Source organism: Opisthorchis viverrini, assembly GCF_000715545.1.
Source record: "Opisthorchis viverrini unplaced genomic scaffold opera_v5_8, whole genome shotgun sequence".
NCBI lineage: Eukaryota > Metazoa > Platyhelminthes > Trematoda > Opisthorchiida > Opisthorchiidae > Opisthorchis > Opisthorchis viverrini.
This window is the reverse complement of record NW_008751664.1, coordinates 4,139,974-4,162,700: the sequence shown is the minus strand read 5'-3', so window position 1 is coordinate 4,162,700 and position 22,727 is coordinate 4,139,974. Positions and strand designations below refer to the sequence as shown.

The following is a 22,727-nucleotide window of genomic DNA, read 5'->3' as shown; positions in this document are numbered from 1 at the left end:
CACGATGGCTGGAATACTGCCTAGACAGGGAAAGTCGAGAGGCAGAGGTCGGGTTCGAACCACAGACATTCCGGTCAGTAAATCCGCGCTCTAACCCTTTGGGCCATCTCGTCTCGGAGGCCAGTTGGGGTTACTTTAGACTTACATGCTGCCCTGCCCATCGCGATAGTCCTCTCTGATACCACTCCTACACCTTGTAATGCACTGTGGATTCCAATCCCTCTGCGTGGTCTACCGTCGCCCCTCGAGTCCACCGGAAGATAACTTGTCATCATCATTGTAATAATCAAAGACAGCAACATCATTGTTGGCACTGACGCTTCACTGCCGTACAACCATAAGGTTCGTCCAGTTACATGTATGTATGTATACATAATTATAATAAGAGCCCTACAGTGAAAAGAAGAGGAAAAGAATGGGTGAGGTAGGAGACCTGGCGCTGGCCTATGTCAAGCATTCTGAGGTGTCTACACCTCCAACCGCTCAGTCAGACGATCTGGAAAGAAACTGATAACACGAACGCCATTCGCATCGATTAGCCGCCACTTCATGCAGCGACTCCAGCCAAGCACAGGTGGGGTCACGGGGACGTCATCCTGGAAGACGTGGTATGTTTCATGTCTTTCTGCCAAGTCAGGCGCTGTCCACCTCGCCGTTGGCGTCATCCTGAAGGAGGCACTGAGAACAACACTCGTCTCAGTAGACGGTGTTTCAGCATGCGTAGCACATGACCAAGCCATCTTAGTCGATAAATCTGGATGTTTTCCCGATTGAAGTACCTGCAGTACAGCCAAATACTCGTTATTCTAATCACCTGGTCACTAACACATTGACGCCATCCAAAACCAGCCACGCTTCTGAGGCATCGTTAGTCGAAAATCTGAAGGCGCCTCACATCATCTGTCCGCAGAGGCCATGTCTCGCACCCGTACAATAACACAGCCCTTACTGTAACCTGGTACACTCGACCCCTAATATCTAGTGAGATGCCTTTTTGACGCAAATTAGCAAACGTGATTCGGGCCTTTGAGATTCTTGCACTGACTTCATCAGACACAATTCCGTCAGAGCTAATACAACTGCCGAGGTATGTAAAGTTTGCCACAATCTCCAGTGGTTCTCCTTGAATTGTAAGGGATATGTTCGCAGATGGTACGTTCTGAAACAGGGCTTTGCACTATGAAGGTGCAAGGCGCATGCCAAAAGATGGTATGATGGCCCTCAGTTTATTCAACAGGGCTTGTGCCTCGCTATGGTCTTCAAAGATGAGGGCGATGTCATCTGCGAACTCCAAATCGATAAGGCTGTCACCAGCAAAAATTTGAACACCGTAGTTTTGAAGACGTCCAGTGTTCACCTCATTATTTCACCAATGATGAAGTTGAACAAGAGTGAAGGGAGTGGCTATCCTTGTCTAGCACCGCTTTTTGTAGGGAAGCTTGTGGAGAGCTCACCATACCCTCTCACCTGCTCAGAAGTATGTGAATATAGGGATCGGATTACATTTACAAACTTCTGGAGCATACCCTGTTGAGCAGCATTGATCGATCGACAGGATCAAGCGCACTCTTTAAGTCAAGAATTGTGGGTCGTCTGCACATATGGCGTTGCTCCAACACCTGACGGAGTGTGAAGATGTGGTCAACGCAGCCTCTACCCGGTCGAAATCCCGCTTGATTCTCACGAGTCAAGGCTCCGCGTGCCACCGTGAGAAGACGAAGAATCAGTGACGCCAGAAGCCTTGTTACAACAGGCGTCAAACTAACACTTCTGGTTACTACATTCACTGCGAGTACCCTTTGTGAAAATGGGGCACTACTATCGATTCACCCCAGTTGTCTGGGACGGTATCCTCCAAGATAGACTCAAATAGGCTAGACAGGTACTGGCTGAGGAATCCATCGCCATCCATCAAAAGAGCAGGCGGGATGTCGTCAGGACCAGCAGTACGATGACGCTGGAGTGGAGAAGTACATTCGGACACTGTTGAGACTGAAGGCGGCTCCATATTTACGGTCCATCTTTCTGTCGAAGGCTAGGATCCCTGACTGGAGGTAGCCGGTGGCCAGCTGAATTCCTATTCGAAGTATTGTGCCCAGCGATCCAAACGTTCCGCTTTGCTGCATATCAGGGAGCAATTTCGGCCTCTGACTATTTCGCTGACAAGAGGTTTCCAAGGTCCATTCAGACGAATCAAGTGGAACAGCTTGTGCACATTTCCAGCATTCTTTGCATCTTCCATTTCTTCGGCCTTTCGGGTCTACCAAGCTTCTCGATCTTCGCGGACACTCAGTTTCACCTGGCGTCGGTTGATGCGTCCGGTGGATTTATGGCGGCCAGGGGGACTGTCGCCGGGTCTCTAGTAAAGACAAGGTCCTATCAGAGATTCAATGCTTGAATGAGGTTGGCTGGGTTGTACCGCAGACAGACATTCCGACTTTGGATATTTTTTCCCAGTTGCCGTTGATCTGCGACACTGGATCGTCCGGCAGGCGTTCGAGGAGCTGGTTCTGATGTATTCGTTTGACTTCTGGGTCCATTAGCTTCTCACTGGCTAAGCGAGGTGTGCGCGATTAGCGTACACCTGAAATGTGCAATAAAAAGCAGCAGCATACAAGTGCATGTTCGGAGTCCACGCTGGTCTTTCAGAAGGAGCGGGAGGCGGCGATCGACCCTTGCTACCGATAACTGACGGCTATGTGGTTTATTTGGATTCGGCGCTGGTTTGTTGGTGGACATCACGTTGTCAAGCAATTTCCACTTTTTCCGGAAATTCATACTGCAAAAGAACAGTCTGTGATCGGCACACATCCGAAGTAAACGATTTCCGTTGTCTGTGCGTCTCGTGTTCAAACCAAGACGACCACCCAATAGGGCATCAGCAGCGCTTAGTCTACCTATCTGGGCGTTCATATCACCGGCAACCACAACGATATATGAGTTTTCAGCCTGCTCCTGAAGCGCCATAGAAACTATCCTTGGCAAAATCAGAGCAACAGTCAGCTGAAGCATAAGCAGACAATAAACAAGGTGCCATGAGCCTCACTCTCCCTAGGTTCTCTCACAGATGTTGTCAAACGAATCGCGCAGGGGCAACTGTCAAAGGGTATCCAATCAGGCAGAGAAGCCCCTGCTCGTTCGCTCAATACAATACCCACACAAGCATACCCATCTTCAGTGGCCTCTGCATCACCAGAGGTACGTAGCCGGAACGTGGAAGAGAGCGAGGGGGCAGTCCGTTCGATCATAGTATTTGTATCCTGCGTCCTTGTTTCTGACAGACAACATACATCAATGCAGAGGGAATCCAGCGTACGGGCAAGAGCCACCTGTTGACCTGCTTGTTTCGGTGTGGAAACATTGAAGGTGGCTAAGTAGACAGGCTTTCGGGTTTGAAAACACACTTCGAAGGGTTGTGACTGAGCTCGGACGTACAGAAGCTGCAGCTGAGTGTGACGCAGAGCGAGCAACACGGTCAGTCCCAGAGCTGGGACCTGCGGAGAAAGTGTTCAAATTTATGTGGGGGAGGGTTGAAGACGGAAAACGTGAAAGTGTAAGAAGTAAGGCGTAAACAGTAGTATGTTTTCGCTTACCGCCCTGCTGTATGCAGCAAATAAGGTGACCGGCTGATGGCACCACTCGGCCGATGTGCGTTGAAAGTATTGTTAGTTGTGAATGTGAAGGTAACCAGTTCCTCATACAAACCCCTGTGCAACACTCCTCCAGCTACCTCTTCACGCATCTCTTGTTGGTAGGCGATTTTAATGTTCCGAAGGTCTGGTGGATGTAATCCCAGCGCATCGGGTCAAGTGGACACTTTGAATCGGCTCTGACCGAAGTTGTTCAACAGAACGTTTGGACTCATTGGAGGGAGTCGATGTTCACTCTGCATGTAAGGGGGGGCATTTCTTCATTTGGTACTGAACAGTATTCCCTCTTTAACATTACGAACTTTGAGCATAAACACTCACTCTGTTACTTGGAGGTCACCAACCGCAAAACCAGTTATGGACTCCGTTGGAGAATGTAAATGTCGGTGGTCCATGGAAAATTTTTTTTAGAAGTCGTTCAGCTGTAAGACCCTTCCGGTGCCTAGCTGCCGTGCCACCAGAGAGAAGCACGGGGCAGGTTGCATTAACCTAGACAGGGGAAGTCAAGACGCAGAGGTCGGTCGGAACTTCTGGTCGGTAAGCCAACGATATCGAACTGATCTGCCTGGCAAGGCAGTAGAGATACAGCTACGCCACCAGGAGGCGAACAGTTCACGTCCTGCAACGACGTATTTTTCAAGTTGGTAGATGTTGCCTTCCTGGATCGGGACACGGGTTCTAGACTCAGTGGCGATCAGTGACACTGAAGAACACGGAGCAAACGGCGCTCCTGTGTCAGAGCATCTAACCTCAATTCACAGCTTCTCAATTCCCCACTTCACTAGGCAGCTAGAATGATTCAAACTCAATGAACTGATTGGGCTCCTCTTTTGGTCCAGTGTTTCGTAACTGAAGCTGTAGCAGCTGGAAACCACGTACTATAAGCACATGGTTTATAGTTGGTTACAGTTGACTGCTCCGGGCATTTGTACTACCGGCACCCTAAAACAGTAGCCAGTCGCGTTGGAACGAAATACCTGTTTGACACTGTTGACTTGGACACCTTTTGGTTCTCAAGCTTTTGGGACATCTCCAGGCCCTTGAACGATGAGTCCCCATGCTTCCTCTTTATTTTCCCGCCAAGGTAAAAAAAGAGACGGTCCAAGTGGTTAGGGCGCGAATTTACTGACCGGAAGGTCCGTGGTTCGAATCCGACCTCCGCCACTCGACTTCCCCTGTCTAGGCTTGGGCAATCTGGCAGTATCCCAGCCCTCGTGCTTCCTTCGGGTGGCATGACAGCTAGGCACCGGAAGGGTGCTACAGCTAAATGCTCCCGCCAAGGTATTGCTTCCTCGTAGTTTTTCGACAGTTAAACGGTACTATTAGCTAGATATGTCAATATTCTTGGGACTTCAGGATTACCAGTGCACAAACTGGGATACACGAGATAAGCCGACTGCAAATAGGTCACTATACCTATTTTATCTAGTGAGGTTTTCCCATGGTATTTGTTGTCTTTCCTGGTATATATCTTTTATACTTGCCTATTTTTGAATGTTATCGCAAATAATAAATGTGAGTCAAAATGCTATGTAACTAACTGCTTCCTAATTCTTGAACAGTGACTGTGTCGTGTGCATTGGGTACCAGAATGACGGTCCTTCATATCTGCCTGTTGCAATCTTTATGGTTCATCAGTTGAAAAGCTGCTTTCTGTTCCATTTAATTGGTGCTTCTAAGGAGGCCGTAGATCCTTGTAACTAGCTTGTCCATGTAAGCGCACTTGTGCAACAAGTCGCGCTTTGGGAGATTTCCATCCTAATGACATCTCATATGTACAGAATTACGAGCACACTTTGCTACATACAGTGGTATCTACTTTTTGACTGGTTGAGGCTAGGGCCAACCATCGGACTTGGCAATGCATGAGTTTAAATCGCTCAATAATACAAAAGCTGAGCTAAGTGCTTGCATTTTATCCCGGGTCCAAACGTATGGCAGGTACCTGAATCCACCGGTCTTCCTTGTGAGACCGATCAGTGTTATGTCTTAAGTGGTAAGAGCGTGAATTTACTGACCGGAAGGTCCGTGGTTCGAATCCGACCTCCGCCACTCGACTTCCCCTGTCTAGGCTTGGGCAATCTGGCAGTATCCCAGCCCTCGTGCTTCCTTCGGGTGGCATGGCAGCTAGGCACCGCAAGGGTGCTACAGCTGAACGCTTATGTCAACCCGTCTTCTGAGTCACAGAAGACGACAAAGGATTTGAAAGGAAACTTATTTCTGTTACTTCCTTGTGGGTTTCCCGTCGAAATGGATGAGCTTTACTGAGGTAGTGCATGTACTCTACCTATTCAGCTTCTGGCCAACAACTCATTAACGCTGTCTTCTAGCTAGTGTAATGTGCCGTCTAAGTTAAGAGTGATTCTTGGTCAGTGGATCCGCCGAACACTGAAATAACACTGAAATTTTGACAAGTGAGCAGTTGGGACCAAAATATTGCAAGCCTTACAAGGTGTATCTGACTTTGACAAAAATGCGCTCCAGCTACTGTTTAGTAGCACTGAGTTTGCCTTGATTTTTCATCCGTTTTAGACGCATGAATCCCTACTCGATACAGACTGGAAGGAGCTAGCGCGGCAACTGTATGAGCAGGTCTCACCTGACTTTCTACAAGAACAACTACGCACTTTTGCTGCTGGCCAGCCACATCCACCTGGGACGATTGCTAATCGGGTTTTGGGAGGTGAGTAGCGTTTTACGGAGTTGAGCATGCCGTCCACTGCGTATAATTTCGGTCCGTTTCTGTGGTCTCTCATTCTTAATGCACAGTTCCAATCATCAGACCTTAGAACTACACCTTTTTTTGCATGCTCATCTTGTAATTTCAGTGGAATACATGCTAGTTTTAATGCGCGAACCTAGACAGTAAGACGTTTCCTCTAGCATTCAGTGTCCGTATGTTCACACTGGGCAACAGACGTCTGTTTCTGATATTTTGCTTTCCATCTCGGTCAATGTGCTGTGTCGGAAACACGCAGCCACCTCGGTCGTGCACCTCAGACTACCTAGGACGAGCTCAGATATTTCACTCTTCGTGTATCTAGTGGTCCTGATGCAATGGTTGAAAGCGTCTTACTGGACTGGATCCCAGTAAACAGTCGTCTTCGTGCTGTTCGGTTGTCTGTCATTTAAGATCAATGCAGGTCGGTGCGGTAAACGGTGTTTGTTGTATCAGCATACGCCCCAACAAACTGCAGTTCTGAGACTGTGGAGGAGGTGTGAGGAGGTGCCAGGTGACTGTGTTGGTCAAACATCTAACCACTGACTAACCTGATGTGAAAGACTGCGGGTGTTCAATGGGCATCCTCCAATATAGCTCAGTGGGCCACAGGCACACAATTCGTCACACCGCGTTAGGGTCCGGTGCCTTCGTGTAGGCAGCGAAGCATGAGTGTCACTGCTGTTTATAGCTGTCTTTGATGATGATCATGATGATTCGGTAGTATGATGTGGGAACTCATTCTGATTTTTGCATGTGTTTGTCGCTGCAGAACAAGGAGGTATGCAAACCGCCGATGTCCACCAGGAGATCATTTTTGCGTCTCTTCCACACAACCCAATATTCGGTCTGATACTTTTACCTTTGATGAAACTACAAGAGATGCCTTTTTAAACCTGGTTTCCCATATGGGAGTGTAGTTCGGCTCGCTAAAACCTTTAAACCTTAATTCTCATACCGTTTACGGAAGGCTTCTGGGACGGTCTTCCCATTGTGGTTTCTAGCTTTCCTGATTTTTTGGTCGTAGGGTCACTGTTCATTTTTTTTCACATTTTAGAACGAATTGCCTCGGATTGGGAATCGTGGCATATCCCCATTGTTCGACGTGAGGAGTTCTTTGTCACGTTGCCTCTCGGACCATCTCCTTCTGGGCCTTTGAATGAGGTGATTCTTACGGATGCTGCCGGTTCTAAAGTGATCTTTGAAGCAAAAAACTATGGTGTGTAACTCTGCTCAATTCTGAATTTCCTTCGTATTAAGTTCACAGACGTTACCATTTATCCACTAGTTTGTTCCTCATACATCCAGATCTAGCCCAATATCTTCCGTGCTTTCTTGACCACTTGATAACCTTGACTTCATATTTCGATTTTTAGTTAGTACACCGTCTGATCAAACGACACCGGTATCCAATTTGTCACATTCTCAAGAGAATTCGGCTGAGGCAACTTATGGGAATTCAGACAGCCTCTCCATTCTCCCCGTGTATCACGCGTATTCAACCAACGGTTCAGTCACAGGTCGTTTTGTGTTCCTCAATTATTGCAGACCTCGGGATTTGGTTACTTTCGACAAAACACAAGGTCGCCAAAAAGGTCAACCGAGTCTTTTGTGTTCGGGAAAACTTACTGCAATTGCCCGTTTACAAAAAACCACGCGACAGTCAAAAATACGCGCGCTCTTCACGCATTGTGATTGTGGCCCTGCTGGATCCCCTGTACCTGGCCACCATCCTTCTGCATTGGTTCTTTATCCAGACCCACAAGACACCGTTTCCCCACACCACCCCGTCTATCCCGACGGACCTGGTCTTCCAGGTGACTCCCCAATCTTTGGTCATTTATGCATGTCACATGGAGGGGGTGGAAATCCCTGCGCTCCCCACCTACCTTCTTCTAGTAAGTGTTTTATAACTCCTCATGGGTTTGGATTTACTTTGGATCGGGATAATTAAACGTTCTTATTCGTGTATGTATCTGTGCTTCAGAACGGAATAGTCGTTCGCTTCATGGATTGTTACTCCATTTCGAGGTATCGCATGGAATTACCAAATTTATGGAAGGGAATATTTTTGTTCAAGACTGTGGTCTGTATGATCCTATGGTCGAATGGCCTCAAAGCTCGGTGAGGCGCTATCTGTGGCGGCAATTTTGCTAGGGGAACACAGAATTCACCTGCCAAAGAAATTTGTCACAAGTATGAGTATGACCCAAGCGTGTTGTTTACCCTTTCACTGATTAAAAGTTATGAAGTTCTAGTCTATTCTATGCATACTGATCCTAGCTGGCTGTTCGGTTAAATCCCACGTGTATTCCCCAAGACATCCGTTTTTTATTAATCTAGAGTTAACCTGTGTTGCCGGATAATTCTGGTGTGCATGAGTCGTAAACTAGAACGATGACCTGCACTCATTTGATACTGACCAAAAGTCAGCTACTGAGGTTGCACGAGCTGTGGGGTTGAGTGATACTCTGTGCCCGAGATGTTCACTAACCATTGACAAAGTATAATGCAGCAGTATCTCTTCAGAGAGTACCGTCGCATATTTTATCTGCTAGTTCTGGCACGATCAACTGATCAGGTTCTATTTATCTGAGCTATTTGAACGACACTCCTCAAGTTCCTTCAGCACAGCGTAAGTTTGAAAATAGCCTAACTAACCTACTAAAGCTAGGGTAGTATTCAATTTCTCCGATGACGTTGTGGCATCCCATCATTCCATATCCTAATCTCTTCACTCGAGCAGGTGGCTCGGGAGGTCTGTATGTAGACCACCGGGAACCGATGTTTGGGGGCGGAGAACAACCTGTTACTTTGTCTTCTAATTCCTTCAGCACAGCGTAAGTTTGAAAATAGCCTAACTAACCTACTAAAGCTAGGGTAGTATTCAATTTCTCCGATGACGTTGTGGCATCCCATCATTCCATATCCTAATCTCTTCACTCGAGCAGGTGGCTCGGGAGGTCTGTATGTAGACCACCGGGAACCGATGTTTGGGGGCGGAGAACAACCTGTTACTTTGTCTTCTAATGGCGACCAACCAAACTTTATACCCAAATTTTTGGTCCAACTTTTCCTCGGTCTGGTGTGGATCGAGTTGGTGTTGGTGATGCCCACATGCTGCGGTTCATACATGGATTTGCCTACTCAGTTCATTCTCTCGGTTTGAGAGCCTAACACTACAATAAACTGTTGTGACAGGATTGTTTCACGTGTACGTCATTTAATTACTCCATTACAGAACGCCCGTTCCTTATACTTGTGTAAACGAGATCCTATTGCCTTTGGTGAAAGTTATTTGCCTATTCCCTTGATATTGAGTTTTGAGTAAAACTAGGGTGGACGAGAGACCAATGTGAGGAAGCTGACCTCTGCTGCTCTAGAGTGGGGGGAGGGTGAACGATTTCTCCAATTATTTTCTGCGTTGGTTGTCGCTGGAATGCGTGGATGATCACTTGTAGACCAAAGGAGTTTGCGTACTAATCGCGTCTTGGCCTGATTTGAAGCATCGAGTCTATTTTGACCGTGACTGAGTTGTAATTAGGCCAAGCATGTTCAAAAGAAAATGGTTCCAGATGTTGCAACCAATTCGGCCATATTTCGCGGCGATTTTGGTTTTCCTAATTTTCCAGGCATCATCACAAGGCATGGTTGTTTACGTTATGGCAACAAACGGAAGTTTTGACGCTCTTAAGGCAGTATTGACTTTAGCCAGTCGATGGATGATCTATCTTCTAATTCTACGTTTATGTTTTACAAAAGCTACAAAAGCCTACGAATAATCTTAAAACCTAGCAGCGGCGTGTGGTTAAGATCTTACTGCTGCTGAGTTCCTCAACTAAATAAATTGCGAATACCCTCTCATAACCCATGGACGTGGATCAATAACTCGTCAGATCTCAGTCTTTACTACTCCCAGTAGCGACTGAGATGGTTCACTGGTCAGGGTGCGAATTTTCTGGCCGGAAAGTTTGTGGTTTAAACCCGGCCTCTAACTGCGACCGACGTTGTTTGGCTCATGCTGTGAGAGAGGCTTAGGTTTTGAACAGAAAGTTTTCTTGCTTCCAATGCGATTTGCAAAGCTAGCAGCCTGTTATTCGTGTCCTGACTGCAATCGATATTTCCGTTGTAGATCTCTGATCGGTTTTGTCGACCATGTTGTCTCTAGCTTCATACTCACTGCGGTCAGTACACCGCTTCTTTCAGTTCGTGCAATTCATCTGTCTGATCCTCAGTGAATAGTGCATACTCAGTCGCCTGATCTAATTGTTTTTCTGGACTTAAGTGCCCCAGAAACAAGAGGATTGAGCTCTTGGTGTGTATGGTGTATGTCGCACACTCACATATGCAGCAGATGATCGCTTCCCATGCGTTCGCAAAGTACATCCGCGTACGTGTCCACATTTGTACCCTCGAAACCAACCTAACCGTCACACTCCATGCAGCAAATCAGAAGGCTTGTTTCTGGAAAAAAGTAGCCGTGACTAATAATACGATAATCCTCAGGTCGTTCAAGAGTTAAGTGAAGCTTCATGTTATCCCCTTTGCACGTAATACGACAAGACTCTTCGGAATTGATGAATCAAGTAAATCGAAGGTCGGGCAGGCCAGTTATATCTCTAAATGTTCCCTCGCCGAAGCGGCTTCTACGCGCGTTGGCGATATGAGGATTTTAGGGGTTTGCAATCAGCTACGGTTTGCTTATTTCGAACTTAACTTGTGACTAATGCCTTCGAATGGGTTCGCACTGGGCGTTGATCGGGTCCACAGGGTTATTGTGCACAATTAGGGTCTTCGAACTTCTACGCGTGTTTGAGGCTGACCATGACGGACACGGATGCCTGAAATTCTCCAGAGTAGGCTCAGTTGACCGGATGCTGTAGAACGTTATTGTTCTTTACCGTTGCCCATCCGAGAGCATCAGATATGTCAAGGCTTTATTAAACGTCACTATACAAGGGATGCCACACGCTGACTTGCTGCTGTTCGACCATACCACCACAGCCCACCCTATCACACTGTACGGTTTGCTGCATCAAACAATTGGCGCAGGACTTCCGTTCCGGTTCCGCGTCCACGGCACACAGGTCAGGACCTCGGTGAGCGACTCAATATTTTATACGTGCTGCTAACAAAAATGTAAGTAACACATGGTTCGAATTAAAATGACTACATAACAAAAATTAAGTAACACATGGTTCGAATTAAAATGACTACAGTAGTCGCGATCTCAATTCGGGGAATTCGATTCGGATATTGACTTTTCCCTTTAGTTTGAGAACTTGAATCGTTACTTATTTTTGCGCTGTGGGATCGAATGGTTTGCCCGCAAAATTGTCTGTACAATCAGCCGACCCAATCATACAAATTAGAACGTTTGAGCGTTCTTCATTCCGATACGTCGTACAAGCTGCGTGTTGCCATATAAACCCTAAAAGTCAGCCGACGCATATTGACGCAATCTTTGTGGACGTCTTAAAGTTCAACTTGATCATGCTTATGGCGAAATTACTGGCATCGTACAACCGGCTTAGTACCTCGCTCACTGGATAGCAGCTCTTGATTTTGCAATTATTACTTAGTGAAAATCACTTTCCGCTTCACTATCGCAAAAAGTGTATGGAACAACCCGTCTCAAGTTGTTGTGTAAAACCTCCGCCGTTCATTTACCTCGGTTCAACTAATTTCTATATATGACTGTGTTGGTTGTGCTGAAGCACCTCTACGCTCCAATCCATCCCCTAACAATGCATTGATGACGTCATCTCGGTTGGTGCTGATATGTTTTCAGTCCTACTGCCCGGCTCAGGGAACAAACCAACGATCGTGGCAGTGGTATCTTGATAGGTTTTTGCATGCATCTCTTGATATTAGAGTCTGTAATTTCACGAGCGTATGTAGTGCGAAAATATGCCCAATTACTGAAGCACGCTGAACCAATGGGGCTGAGTTTTGAGATCGTAAATTTGGGACAACTATCAGCGCGTGGTATGCCGAGGAACGGTAGAACGAGGGTTGGATTCAGGGACCCAGAGACAACCAAGTTGTTGCTTTTTGAAGGGACCTCATCTGCGGTATTAGGAAAAGGTGCACACCACAAAGAAGCAGTATTTTTACATTTTTGTGACGCTATAAGAAGGGCACACTGCATTGAAGGAAGCCACTAACACAGGACAAGGTACTCAATGTATGGGCTTTATTAAGTAGTTTTGAACCGTGTATAACGTTGCTGTAACCATTCGAATATATCCTACCTTTGGTTGTTTGGGTTGGAACCCACATAAGTTGGTGTAAAGTGTCTACCTAAAGGTTTAATTAGGTTTTCTCCTGCTTCACTGAGGATATTCAGCGCGACATGAACAAAAACGAAATGACTTCGTTGCCGGCTGCTTAATCTACCAGGTTGGATGGCAGGGTCGTTGCTTGCGGGATTCAGTACCGTATTCAGAATGCGAGATGTTTGTTTCGGTAAAGGCAAAAGATATCGCAATTTGGTAAACTTCTCATGATGGTGACTTGAAAAGGAACTGATTAAACCCAGTCATCCTGAGCGAATATACTTATGACCCATCTCTCACGGGCAGCATTCTCATTCATCCGGTCATATCAGGGAGAAGGTCAATGCAGTCAGGGGCGCATGACAAACGGATTGCTGTATTTTCCTTTTGAGTGGAGCGAGACTCCTCTATTCATATATAAGTGAGTTTTTAAATCGAGGATTGACCTTCATTTTACCACGAGCCTATTACCACAGCAAGAGATTGTAGCAGCATCCAGATGGCTCCAGCCCTGTGTCCTTTAACAGCCGAGAGGAAGACACGAAGTGTTCTGTTACACCCAAAATAGGGAGAAAATGCTTTGCTTAGCACAGGATGATCTTTCTTCCCCCTGCCACTGATTGTACCGCATGACCCCGGCCGCTGGAAGAACGATCTACTGCTGACTCCAATAAGTTAGCTAATTTTCTGACAGGTTTAGTTAAGCTCGAGATTGCTCCATTCTCAAGGCGCAAACATATTTACTACAAGCGTCGTTCGAACCCAACCACGGCTTCTAGGCTGTTTCTGTCTAGGCTTGGGTAACCCGGCACTATCTTAACCCTGGCGCTTCCTTCGGGTTGTACGGCAGCTCGGCACCCAAAGGTTGTTACAACTGAATGGTTGTTGTTTTATTTAAACGGGTTGACTTTAAGGTACGCAAACTGCCTTACCTACTTCATTGAAAACAATCCGCCGTTATCTGTTAGCACAAAGTCCAGTGACGTGTGACCTTTTTTGAACGACTATTTTGTATGGTCAAATCTGTGTCCAACAGTCTACTCAATCACGGCTTCTGGCTGTTTCTGTCTAGGCTTGGGTAACCCGGCACTATCTTAACCCTGGCGCTTCCTTCGGGTTGTACGGCAGCTCGGCACCCAAAGGTTGTTACAACTGAATGGTTGTTGTTTTATTTAAACGGGTTGACTTTAAGGTACGCAAACTGCCTTACCTACTTCATTGAAAACAATCCGCCGTTATCTGTTAGCACAAAGTCCAGTGACGTGTGACCTTTTTTGAACGACTATTTTGTATGGTCAAATCTGTGTCCAACAGTCTACTCAATACCTAATAGGCAACGTTGGTTGCTGTTTTGATTTCGTTTTGAGCAGGCCGAAATTTGGTTGTAAAATTGTTTTTATACTACTTTGCATAGTTCATACCTACGAAACTCACGAAATGACGCCAGGCAAAGCTCTTACTCCGATTCCTGTTCAACCAATCAGTTACAATGATGCTGCCGTCATCCTCTCCCACCTTTCCGGGCCTGAACTACCTGAAGAATGGAGCGGGTGCTTGGCTACTCACCTCGGTCCGTCTCATGACAGGTAATCAAATTTAAAAGGAGAGATGATGCTGTTTTCACTTCTCCATTGTACCATTTTTCACATCTGCAGCCAAAAAATGAACAGTTAAATCTTCCAGCTGTGACATAATTGCGGTGGGACCGTACTATCCACACAAAATACGAGGGTTAACATACTGTCAGATTACTCATGCCCAAAAAGGAGGACCAAACAGTGTCTCTGACTGTAACCCTACACCCCGATGCTTTACTGGTTTATTATGCATTGCTTTGTCACCTCGACTGGTGACGAAACGTTTACAATCGAGCTACCGAACTCAGTGAACGGGCCGACGTCCATCTGTTTCCTTTGTTGCAGAATATATGGGATTGAAATGTTCGTTATCTGGAACAGGATGGATCGTGTGGAGAATTGTTCACTCTTTTGATATGAACTGGGTCCTGTGACATCTCGGATTATAACCGAACACGCTGTCAGTACAGCTTGATAGCCATGTGGTGTCTTAGCGCCGCGAATACTAGAATCCCAGAATCTTGGTATTCCAGACGTTCGACGTTTAGCCGGGTGTTCAGGCATCCATCCCGACAGCCCCGCCAACCCGTGCACAGTTTTGCTGGTAAAGGTCACCTACTCATTTCAGAATGGGGCGAAGTTATCTTATATCACTGAATCTTTGTCTAACCTATGCGCTTGACAGTGTGTAATGTGTCTGAGATCTAATGTTAGTTCCCGGACATCTTATCCCCAAAGAAATTAGGTTTCGTAGACATGTACAGGTGCTTTTTTCAGGCGAAATTCGATATGAAGTTTGATTTTCTTAGGTCAGTCTACTCTGGAGATGAGTTGCGCTATCATTTCTATCCTCTCATCTGGAAAGTATCTTGTTTTGTGCATCATTCAACTGGGGGAACCGATCTCTCTACAACAGAATAAAAGTAAAGAAGTTGGACTGCAGTGTCTGGACGTGGCCATTGTGAAAATTCTCTTCATTTATAAGGTTACATCAAGAGTGATTCTCAAAATTTCATCATAGAACAAACCGGAAGTGATACCGTAAGTAAAGTAAACCGATAAACACCACGCCACGAATTCCTAACCTCTCCATACTTCATCTGTGTGTTTTTGCAAAGAACTACAGTTAACTCCGTTTGACATACTTCGCATGAAGCAGGAGTGATAAGTTCTGCAAATAACTAGCGCGTTTGGATACTGAACGTAGCCGAATATAAGCCACAGAATTGGTGCTTGCGATGGAATTGTGTCCCACTATTGGTAGCTCGGACGTCTTCATTTATTTTTTTGTCAGGTGACTGGTGATCTATTCGCCGATCTTCGCAATTGGCTTGAGAATGTTACCAGACGACATCAATGCGTGGTTGGGTGGGATAAGCGCAACTAGTTGCAGTTCTCTAAGAAAATGTGATTACGCTAATTTGACATGATGGACGCGACTAGATTTGGCCTTATTTTCAGCTAGTGCGGTCTTTCCTACTAAGCCAAACCTGTTTAGTGCAATCAGTTTTGCCTGGCATTACTCAGCCTTTAGTTCAAGGGTGCGCCCTCTAGTCGTTGGACAACCAAATGGGCGTACAAGTCAGCAGGGACGTCGGATCGTTGTTGACTGCTCGCGAATAGATGTACACACTAAGAATGTGCAGTACCACCTTTATGGCTCCAAAGTAGATTTCGACCGTTCCTCACATAATTTGTCTGTGAAGTGTTGGCCTTTTAGGTTGTCCTCATCTGGTTTAATCGTTGAGTGGCCACTTGGGTGCCCATATGATTTGACCATACAGATGTACCACACTAGCCAAAAGCAAAATATGAATACTGCTCGACTGTGCTGCGAAGCTGCGGCAAACCATTTACCAATGAACTCACTCGTCTGTATCATGTTCACTTCCGGTAGTAAGAAAATCTGCAGTCGTGTAGATGTTAATCTGTTTATTGAACAATCCGTCCCTATCCACTCTGTGCAGCCTGTAAAATTTAGTATTCTGTTTGTCATCGGTGCGTCGCCGATGAGGTAGGTTGACGTATGTATCAATCATCTTCCATCTTTCAATTGTGTTATCTAAACCGTCAAACTACGTCATCATTTTGAATCAAAGGGTATGACCGAATCTAATCTCAGGCTAAGTGAACTGGAAATAGCCTTGAGCCATTCATGTTAGTCAGTTTGATAGTTCTTATTCTTGAGGGAACTACAATGAAAAACATTCTGTACCATCAAAGTCGTCGGTTTTCGAGGTAACGAGAGATTACTGTGCGTTAAAAGGAGCTGATTGCCAGAGGGTAAAATCAGTTCTCTCATTGCTTACTTCGATCTTGCTTGGACGTTCACTCTGTCAGGCTTCGGTTCGTTTTCGCTTCTTCAGTACGTTCAAATGGACCTTTAAATAATCTTTTGAAACTGCTCTGGCCCTTGCACTCATCTTGTCCTGCATCGTAATTACTGGGTGGTTCATTCTTACTGGATCAGATATCCCTTGTCTTCTTAACAACGAGTACTTGAGACAAATTTCATGGGTCACGCGCCCAAATCTTACGCTAGTGTCCCATCAAAGATAAGTGGAATCCAGTCGTCCTTGGAACATATCGCTCATCGGAGTGGGTGTACATCCATGTAACCTGGCACTTGCCACACAAACCTGACGAGTCAGGTGCGACTTTTGACGGTTTGAATAAGTCGTATGGTTCTGGTCTGATGCCTTTCCGCTTTGTCTCAGTTACTCTTCAACTAATACTTTTAATTGAGAAAGTTTGTCATGATCACCTGAATGCAATGACTGAATGTTGTAGGGCGATAAGCATTGAATATCTGATATGGAACAGGATCGCCATGTACCTTCTGCATCAGTGACACGATGGACGACTGCTAACTCCTTTATCCGGCGCAACAGCATCAGTGACGCGATGGACGCACGACTGCTAACTCCTTTATCCGGCGCAACAGAACGATATATTTCCGTCCACAAGCCAACAGCGCTCGAATGACCTTGAGGCAAAGCGTCTGCAAGCCAGATTACCGGTCCGTAGTGCACATTCGATTTGGGTTGCTCTCTCTTCGACACACGACACCTTTTTCCAAAGCGGTGTTTTTTATGTATTGGTTTAAACTGCTTGCTAGTGGAAAGCATTTGTTTTGTTGTCACATGTCGATTCCAGGATGCCTTAGCACGTAACCTTTTGCACCTCAGTCATGCACCGATCGGCATACGTCCAGCCATATTTGTGCTTTGTACACTAAAATTCATTACGATGTGTCGCTCATGTACTGACGAGTGTTCGCCTGTTCAGACGTGAAAACTCAGATGCCTCCAACGTGCGCTGGTGGAGCAGTGGTGACACGCTCGCCTCGCATCGTAGACCTGAGGAATTCAAAACCATGCACGGACAAGGTTATGTATGCACTGCTGATGAGCTTTAATAACAGCGAAACTTGAGTCCGTGCTTCCTTCCTTTGGTGTAGATTCACCAAAATCACTGCACGACTACAGGAGGAAGACTGTTCAATCGACATTGATGTGAGTGTACGATCACCCACAACTAATTCTTGGAGCATTATCATTTGCATTCGCCCCGGTCGACCTTGCAAGTATATGCTTCCATTCTTTTTGTATTCACAGCATGTTGAAGGTCACCGTCAATAATCGCGTTTCACCGGAGCGTATTCCTTTGCTAAACGTACTTGGGATAATCCCGGGTTCCACGGACGAATCGGACCATTACGTAGTATTTGGGAATCATCGAGATGCATGGGTTCAAGGTGCTTGTGATCCGGGATCTGGCACAATCATTCTGCAGCAACTTGCAAAACTGTTAGGGTCAGCCTATAAGGAAGGTACGGTAATTTTATGTTCTGTTTTTAAGCTTATCACGCTGTGGTGACTGTATTTCATACATTCTCATGGTGACATTGAATATAACCACCAGGTTTTACTTGACTCCGAGCAGTCTGCCACGCAGCTTACCGGATCTCGCAATCACCAGTTGCTCTATTCTATTGATTCGTAGACCGGCTATCCTGCTATTCCAAACTATTTGTAGTCCGTACAGTTGCCCGTGCTTAATAATATAATATAATTGTTCAGCTGTAGCACCCTTGCGGTGCCTAGCTGCCATGCCACCCGAAGGAAACACGAGGGCTGAGATACTTCAAGGTTGCTCAAGCCTATACAGGGGAAGTCGAGAGGCGGCGGTCGGGTTCGAACCACGGACCTTCCGGTCAGTAAATTCGCGCTCTAACCACTTCAACCATCTTGCCCCCAGTGCTTGGTGGTTCTGTATGAAACATGCACAAAACGAACGGGATTCGTAAGTCGATTTCGGTGTTATGGACAAAAGGTAATCGAATCTTCTTTCAAGAATGATGTTAAATTGAGGTATGGGAATTTCATAGGTGGGATACGGACGTTGGTTTTGTTAACCAGTTGATCACTTTGACCCCTTATTTATGAGGTTACTTCATCCAAGAGTGCACGGTGATCAGAGTTTCCTTAGCACAGCTTTCGTAGAGTCTGCCACATCGGACGGGTTTCCTGAATTACCGATGACCGGGCACGTTCCTCCCGTGATATAGACTTCCCCACCCAGTTATGCAGCTACTTAGCTTGGCGATTGGGTTTTAAGCTGATGCGCAAGCCTTACAATCACCGAGTGAACGTTATTTAGTTGTATGAAGCTATAGATCGCTATAATCGCAGGTAGCCACGAGAAATATTTAGTGGTTTTGTGTGGGACTGCTTTGCATACTCAGCTGACATGAACGAGTACTTGAGACGGGCTTCTCTATGGTGCAGTTAGGATTTATTTAATCAAACCAGCGGAATATATACTCACTTGTGAACTGATTTGGCTTTTCGAGAGACTCACCTGGAACCCAGTTGAATCTCTCGTTTGTGAAGGGCGAAACCGGTTGTGGGCTGTCGACGAATTTTCAGCAACCTTATGAGAGTACAGTACAAATAAACCAGCAGAAATTCCAACCCACGCTGTTGCTTGTCTAGCCTGTTCGCTGAATTGCTTCTTCTCATCAAAATAAAGTGAAGATTGGTTTACCATCACGCAGGACAACATATTAGATAAGTGAACACTACACCTGTACGATTGGTGGTTTCTGTTTCCGTTTGACCCTTGAATCAGTTGTCACACCGATTGTTTACATCGTTTTCCATTATAGGCCGATTCTACACTTACTGGTGTTTTGTGTTGGTTTGTGTATTCAGTCGTGCGGCATAGAGGACAGCTGAATTGCGTTCTGTGCATTTTTAAGTGATCGGTCGAGAAATCCGGTCGCATTGGATGTGTATGTATGTCAAAACGTTTTCTGCATTACTGAGCTACACCTTCAAAGCACGTTCCAGTCGTGTTTGCGACGGCTTTTTCACACTTTAAATAGGCCACATGGTGCGGTACGCTGCACGTGATCCACTGCGTCTTGTGCGAGTATTCGTTAGGCTCGGGATTGGCTAGTTCAGTGCACTGTCTGGATGGGAGTCTGAAGTTAATGTATATGGACACAATACCAGACCGCCACCGCATAACGGTCAGTACTGGCCTGGTTTTTAATGTAGCACGAAGATACCCAATAATATCAACAACCTTCCAGCTCTCAACAGTTGGGAAAAACCTGTCAGATTACTGAGTATACATGTAAATTGTCATGGTGAAGTATCTCTTGAATAGTGTTTATGCTAGTGGTTAACTTTTGATGAGTATCCAACATCGTAATCGTGCTCTCCCATAGTACGTTTGTCAGCGATGAGACTGGATCTTGCATACATTTGATACCTGTCACTATTGGTGCTGAAATTCGGTCAATATCTCTCCATAAGAAGGAGGCCAGTCTGTGGTGCACAAATGAGGTATCTTTCCAGAAGCTGTCATGAGTTACGCGCTAATATCGTGAATCCGTCCTATGAACGACAGTGTGTGGATAGGAACTTTAGCATATGTGGGAGTTCACTGTGTACTTCCATGGACTTCAACTTGGTGTTTTATGCAATTCTGCCTTCGAGTCCTAGCAAAAGTGTTTTCTGAATCCTGTCCGAAATCAGGCTTCCGTCCTCGTCGAACAATCGTTCTGGCAAGCTGGGACGGCGAGGAACTTTCTTTATTGGGATCCACGCATGAAGTTGAGCAGCGGTCTTTAGAATTGGGACGGCGAGCTGTCGCCTACATCAATGCCGATTGCCCTGTGAAAGGACACACAAGTTTTGTGGCTCGCACCGATACGCTGTTAGCAGATACACTTCTCACAGCCTCTAGACTTGTCCAAGTCGACCCGCCTGCGAGTACGACAATTTGGCTGCATGAATGGTTGAAACAAGAGGGCAAGTCACTGGACAGTGAACCATGGTATGTATGATCTCCCCGCTTTGCTTAACTACTTTAACGTGTCTTTTATGAACCATGTTGTGTTGTCTTATGATAGTAGAAACGCTTCTGTTGTTTCTCACTTTGGACAAGATTAAGGCGGTGGTAAACGTCATTCTCTTTCCCCTCGTTTCATCGCTAAAAATTATAAAAGAAGCGCTTTTATCTAAGCATGTACAAACGCAGCCATTCTTCCATCTCCCTTCTCTTCTCTAGTTTGTACCGCACTGCATTTGACGATTCCATACTGCCAACGCTTCATTTTATTTTTGCTCGACAATGTGAAATCGTTATTTAAAATATATTCACCACAGTGCTAGCATAGAGAGCACTGTGCACTGAAACTTTCATCTTGAAGTTAAAATGTCAGAAAATGTTACAGCTGACGCCGGTAGCAACAAATTTAAACCGCATGCGGGCGGTACAATAAGCTTGACTGTGGTATCACTCCTGTAGTATTTCTGTCACTTTATTCATAGCGTTTGACGAAAACAGGCTGTGCTCTGGTGATGTTAAACTAGCAGAGGTGGCTATCTGTGTATCGCTGTTAATATACCCACACCAGTCAGGTTTTAAATAGGCTGCAGAATAACTGAACGAATTGGAAGCTAAAATGCCATTGTATTGACGGAACATATTGCCCGTAAGTTTGTTGAAAACTTCGGCAGCCGATGATCGCTTTCGTTCTTCTTTGGGCTCATGTGTCAGACGCAGCCCCCGAGTTTCCGTCATTCTCATGTTCTACTGAAACCGGAATGGCGCGAGTAATTTGCATGAGTAACGTGTCACGTCTATACAATGTATTGCGACATCTCGAATATTGTATCAACTAAAACACGAGACGGCCTGGCGCAGAATATCAAGTTGGAGAGGAACATTATAAGTGAGAGATTCAGATGGGATTCATTTGAATCTCCTGTGTAAACCAAATTGATATACAGCCTTTTCAACTTGAGTGAAATTGTTATTGCTGTTAGGAGTGGCTTGCCACAATGTGCCGAAAGGAGCTCATGGTGCGAAACTGCTGATGTATCATCTTTCATGTTTGGGCGGAACGTTCTGAAAGTGCTTTACTCTATCACATAGCACCCTTATTGATAAGTCGGTTCTTCGATATACAATGAAGTTTTGCGATGTTACTATAACAAAGCCCTCGAACATAATGGCACTAGGTGGTCAAATTTGATACTGATGGAACTGAATGTGACAGGCTACAGACTTCAGTCCATTTAACGTAGACCATAAATATGTCGTTCTATCCAAGATTTCATCCCCGCTTTGGTGTGTCGCATGCTGGTGAACCAGCTCTTTCATCCAGATGCTCTGAGTGAGTCTGAGAATAACTTGTTAGGGACAAGGTTATCAACTACCTACCACCTTGTTGGACTCGATTCAGACGTCAAATTAGGATAGTTTTAATACACGACTTCAGTATTCGAACAAGCAATCCCGCATAATGAGAAAGCAGGCGAGGGTGAGGTTCATGAACCCCGCCGAACGCGGGAATAACTGACATGCATGTGGATTGCCAAACTAAGGTGTTGTGGGTTGGTAACGCGTGAAGAGTGCACGTTGGACTGAGACATCTTCCAGCGTATGACTGGGTCGGCCGATTTCAGACCAGATAGCGTTACGAACTGATCAGACAGGCGGGAAAATAGGTCAAATTGCTTCGGGTGGGATGTGAGCACTGGTCATGTAACACAGAACACACTGACTTGCTAGCTGAAAATGATCGATCCCTCCAAAGTTGTGTTTTGTCAACCACTCCACTCAACGAATATCCTAAACCCAAACTCGAGTGACCACAAACAGTATTTTAATTTATCAGTTTCTGAAAGTATACGGATTATAAGCCACCAACGCAACTGAGAGAAGTAAATGTGTACACAAGATCTTAACCTTTCCTTATCCTTGTTGTGTCGCTTAAAACTCTGGCGATACAATGCTTCTGATGTTGGTTCCGCTCATCTGAGAAAAGTGACCCGGAACGATTTAGGGAAGATGGCGGTAGGTAGCCGTCACGTATTGACCGGACCTGCTTCTGATGTTCCGCTCATCTGAGAAAAGTGACCCGGAACGATTTAGGGAAGATGGCGGTAGGTAGCCGTCACGTATTGACCGGACCGTCCGTCAC

General features: G+C 45.8%; 1 protein-coding gene across 1 annotated transcript in view; it reads left to right on the top strand.

Moving 5' to 3' along the window:
• Positions 1 to 22,727, top strand: part of T265_00834 (hypothetical protein) — a gene marked incomplete at both ends in the record, with an annotated part of 48,436 nt that overhangs the window by 8,969 nt on the left and 16,740 nt on the right. Inside the window, 8 exons of the mRNA XM_009164706.1 lie at positions 2,100 to 2,258; positions 3,797 to 3,892; positions 6,183 to 6,333; positions 7,427 to 7,588; positions 7,746 to 8,267; positions 14,062 to 14,233; positions 17,842 to 18,056; positions 20,272 to 20,572. Coding sequence (XP_009162970.1) covers positions 2,100 to 2,258; positions 3,797 to 3,892; positions 6,183 to 6,333; positions 7,427 to 7,588; positions 7,746 to 8,267; positions 14,062 to 14,233; positions 17,842 to 18,056; positions 20,272 to 20,572 — 1,778 coding nt within the window. The remainder of the gene's footprint in view (positions 1 to 2,099; positions 2,259 to 3,796; positions 3,893 to 6,182; positions 6,334 to 7,426; positions 7,589 to 7,745; positions 8,268 to 14,061; positions 14,234 to 17,841; positions 18,057 to 20,271; positions 20,573 to 22,727) is intronic.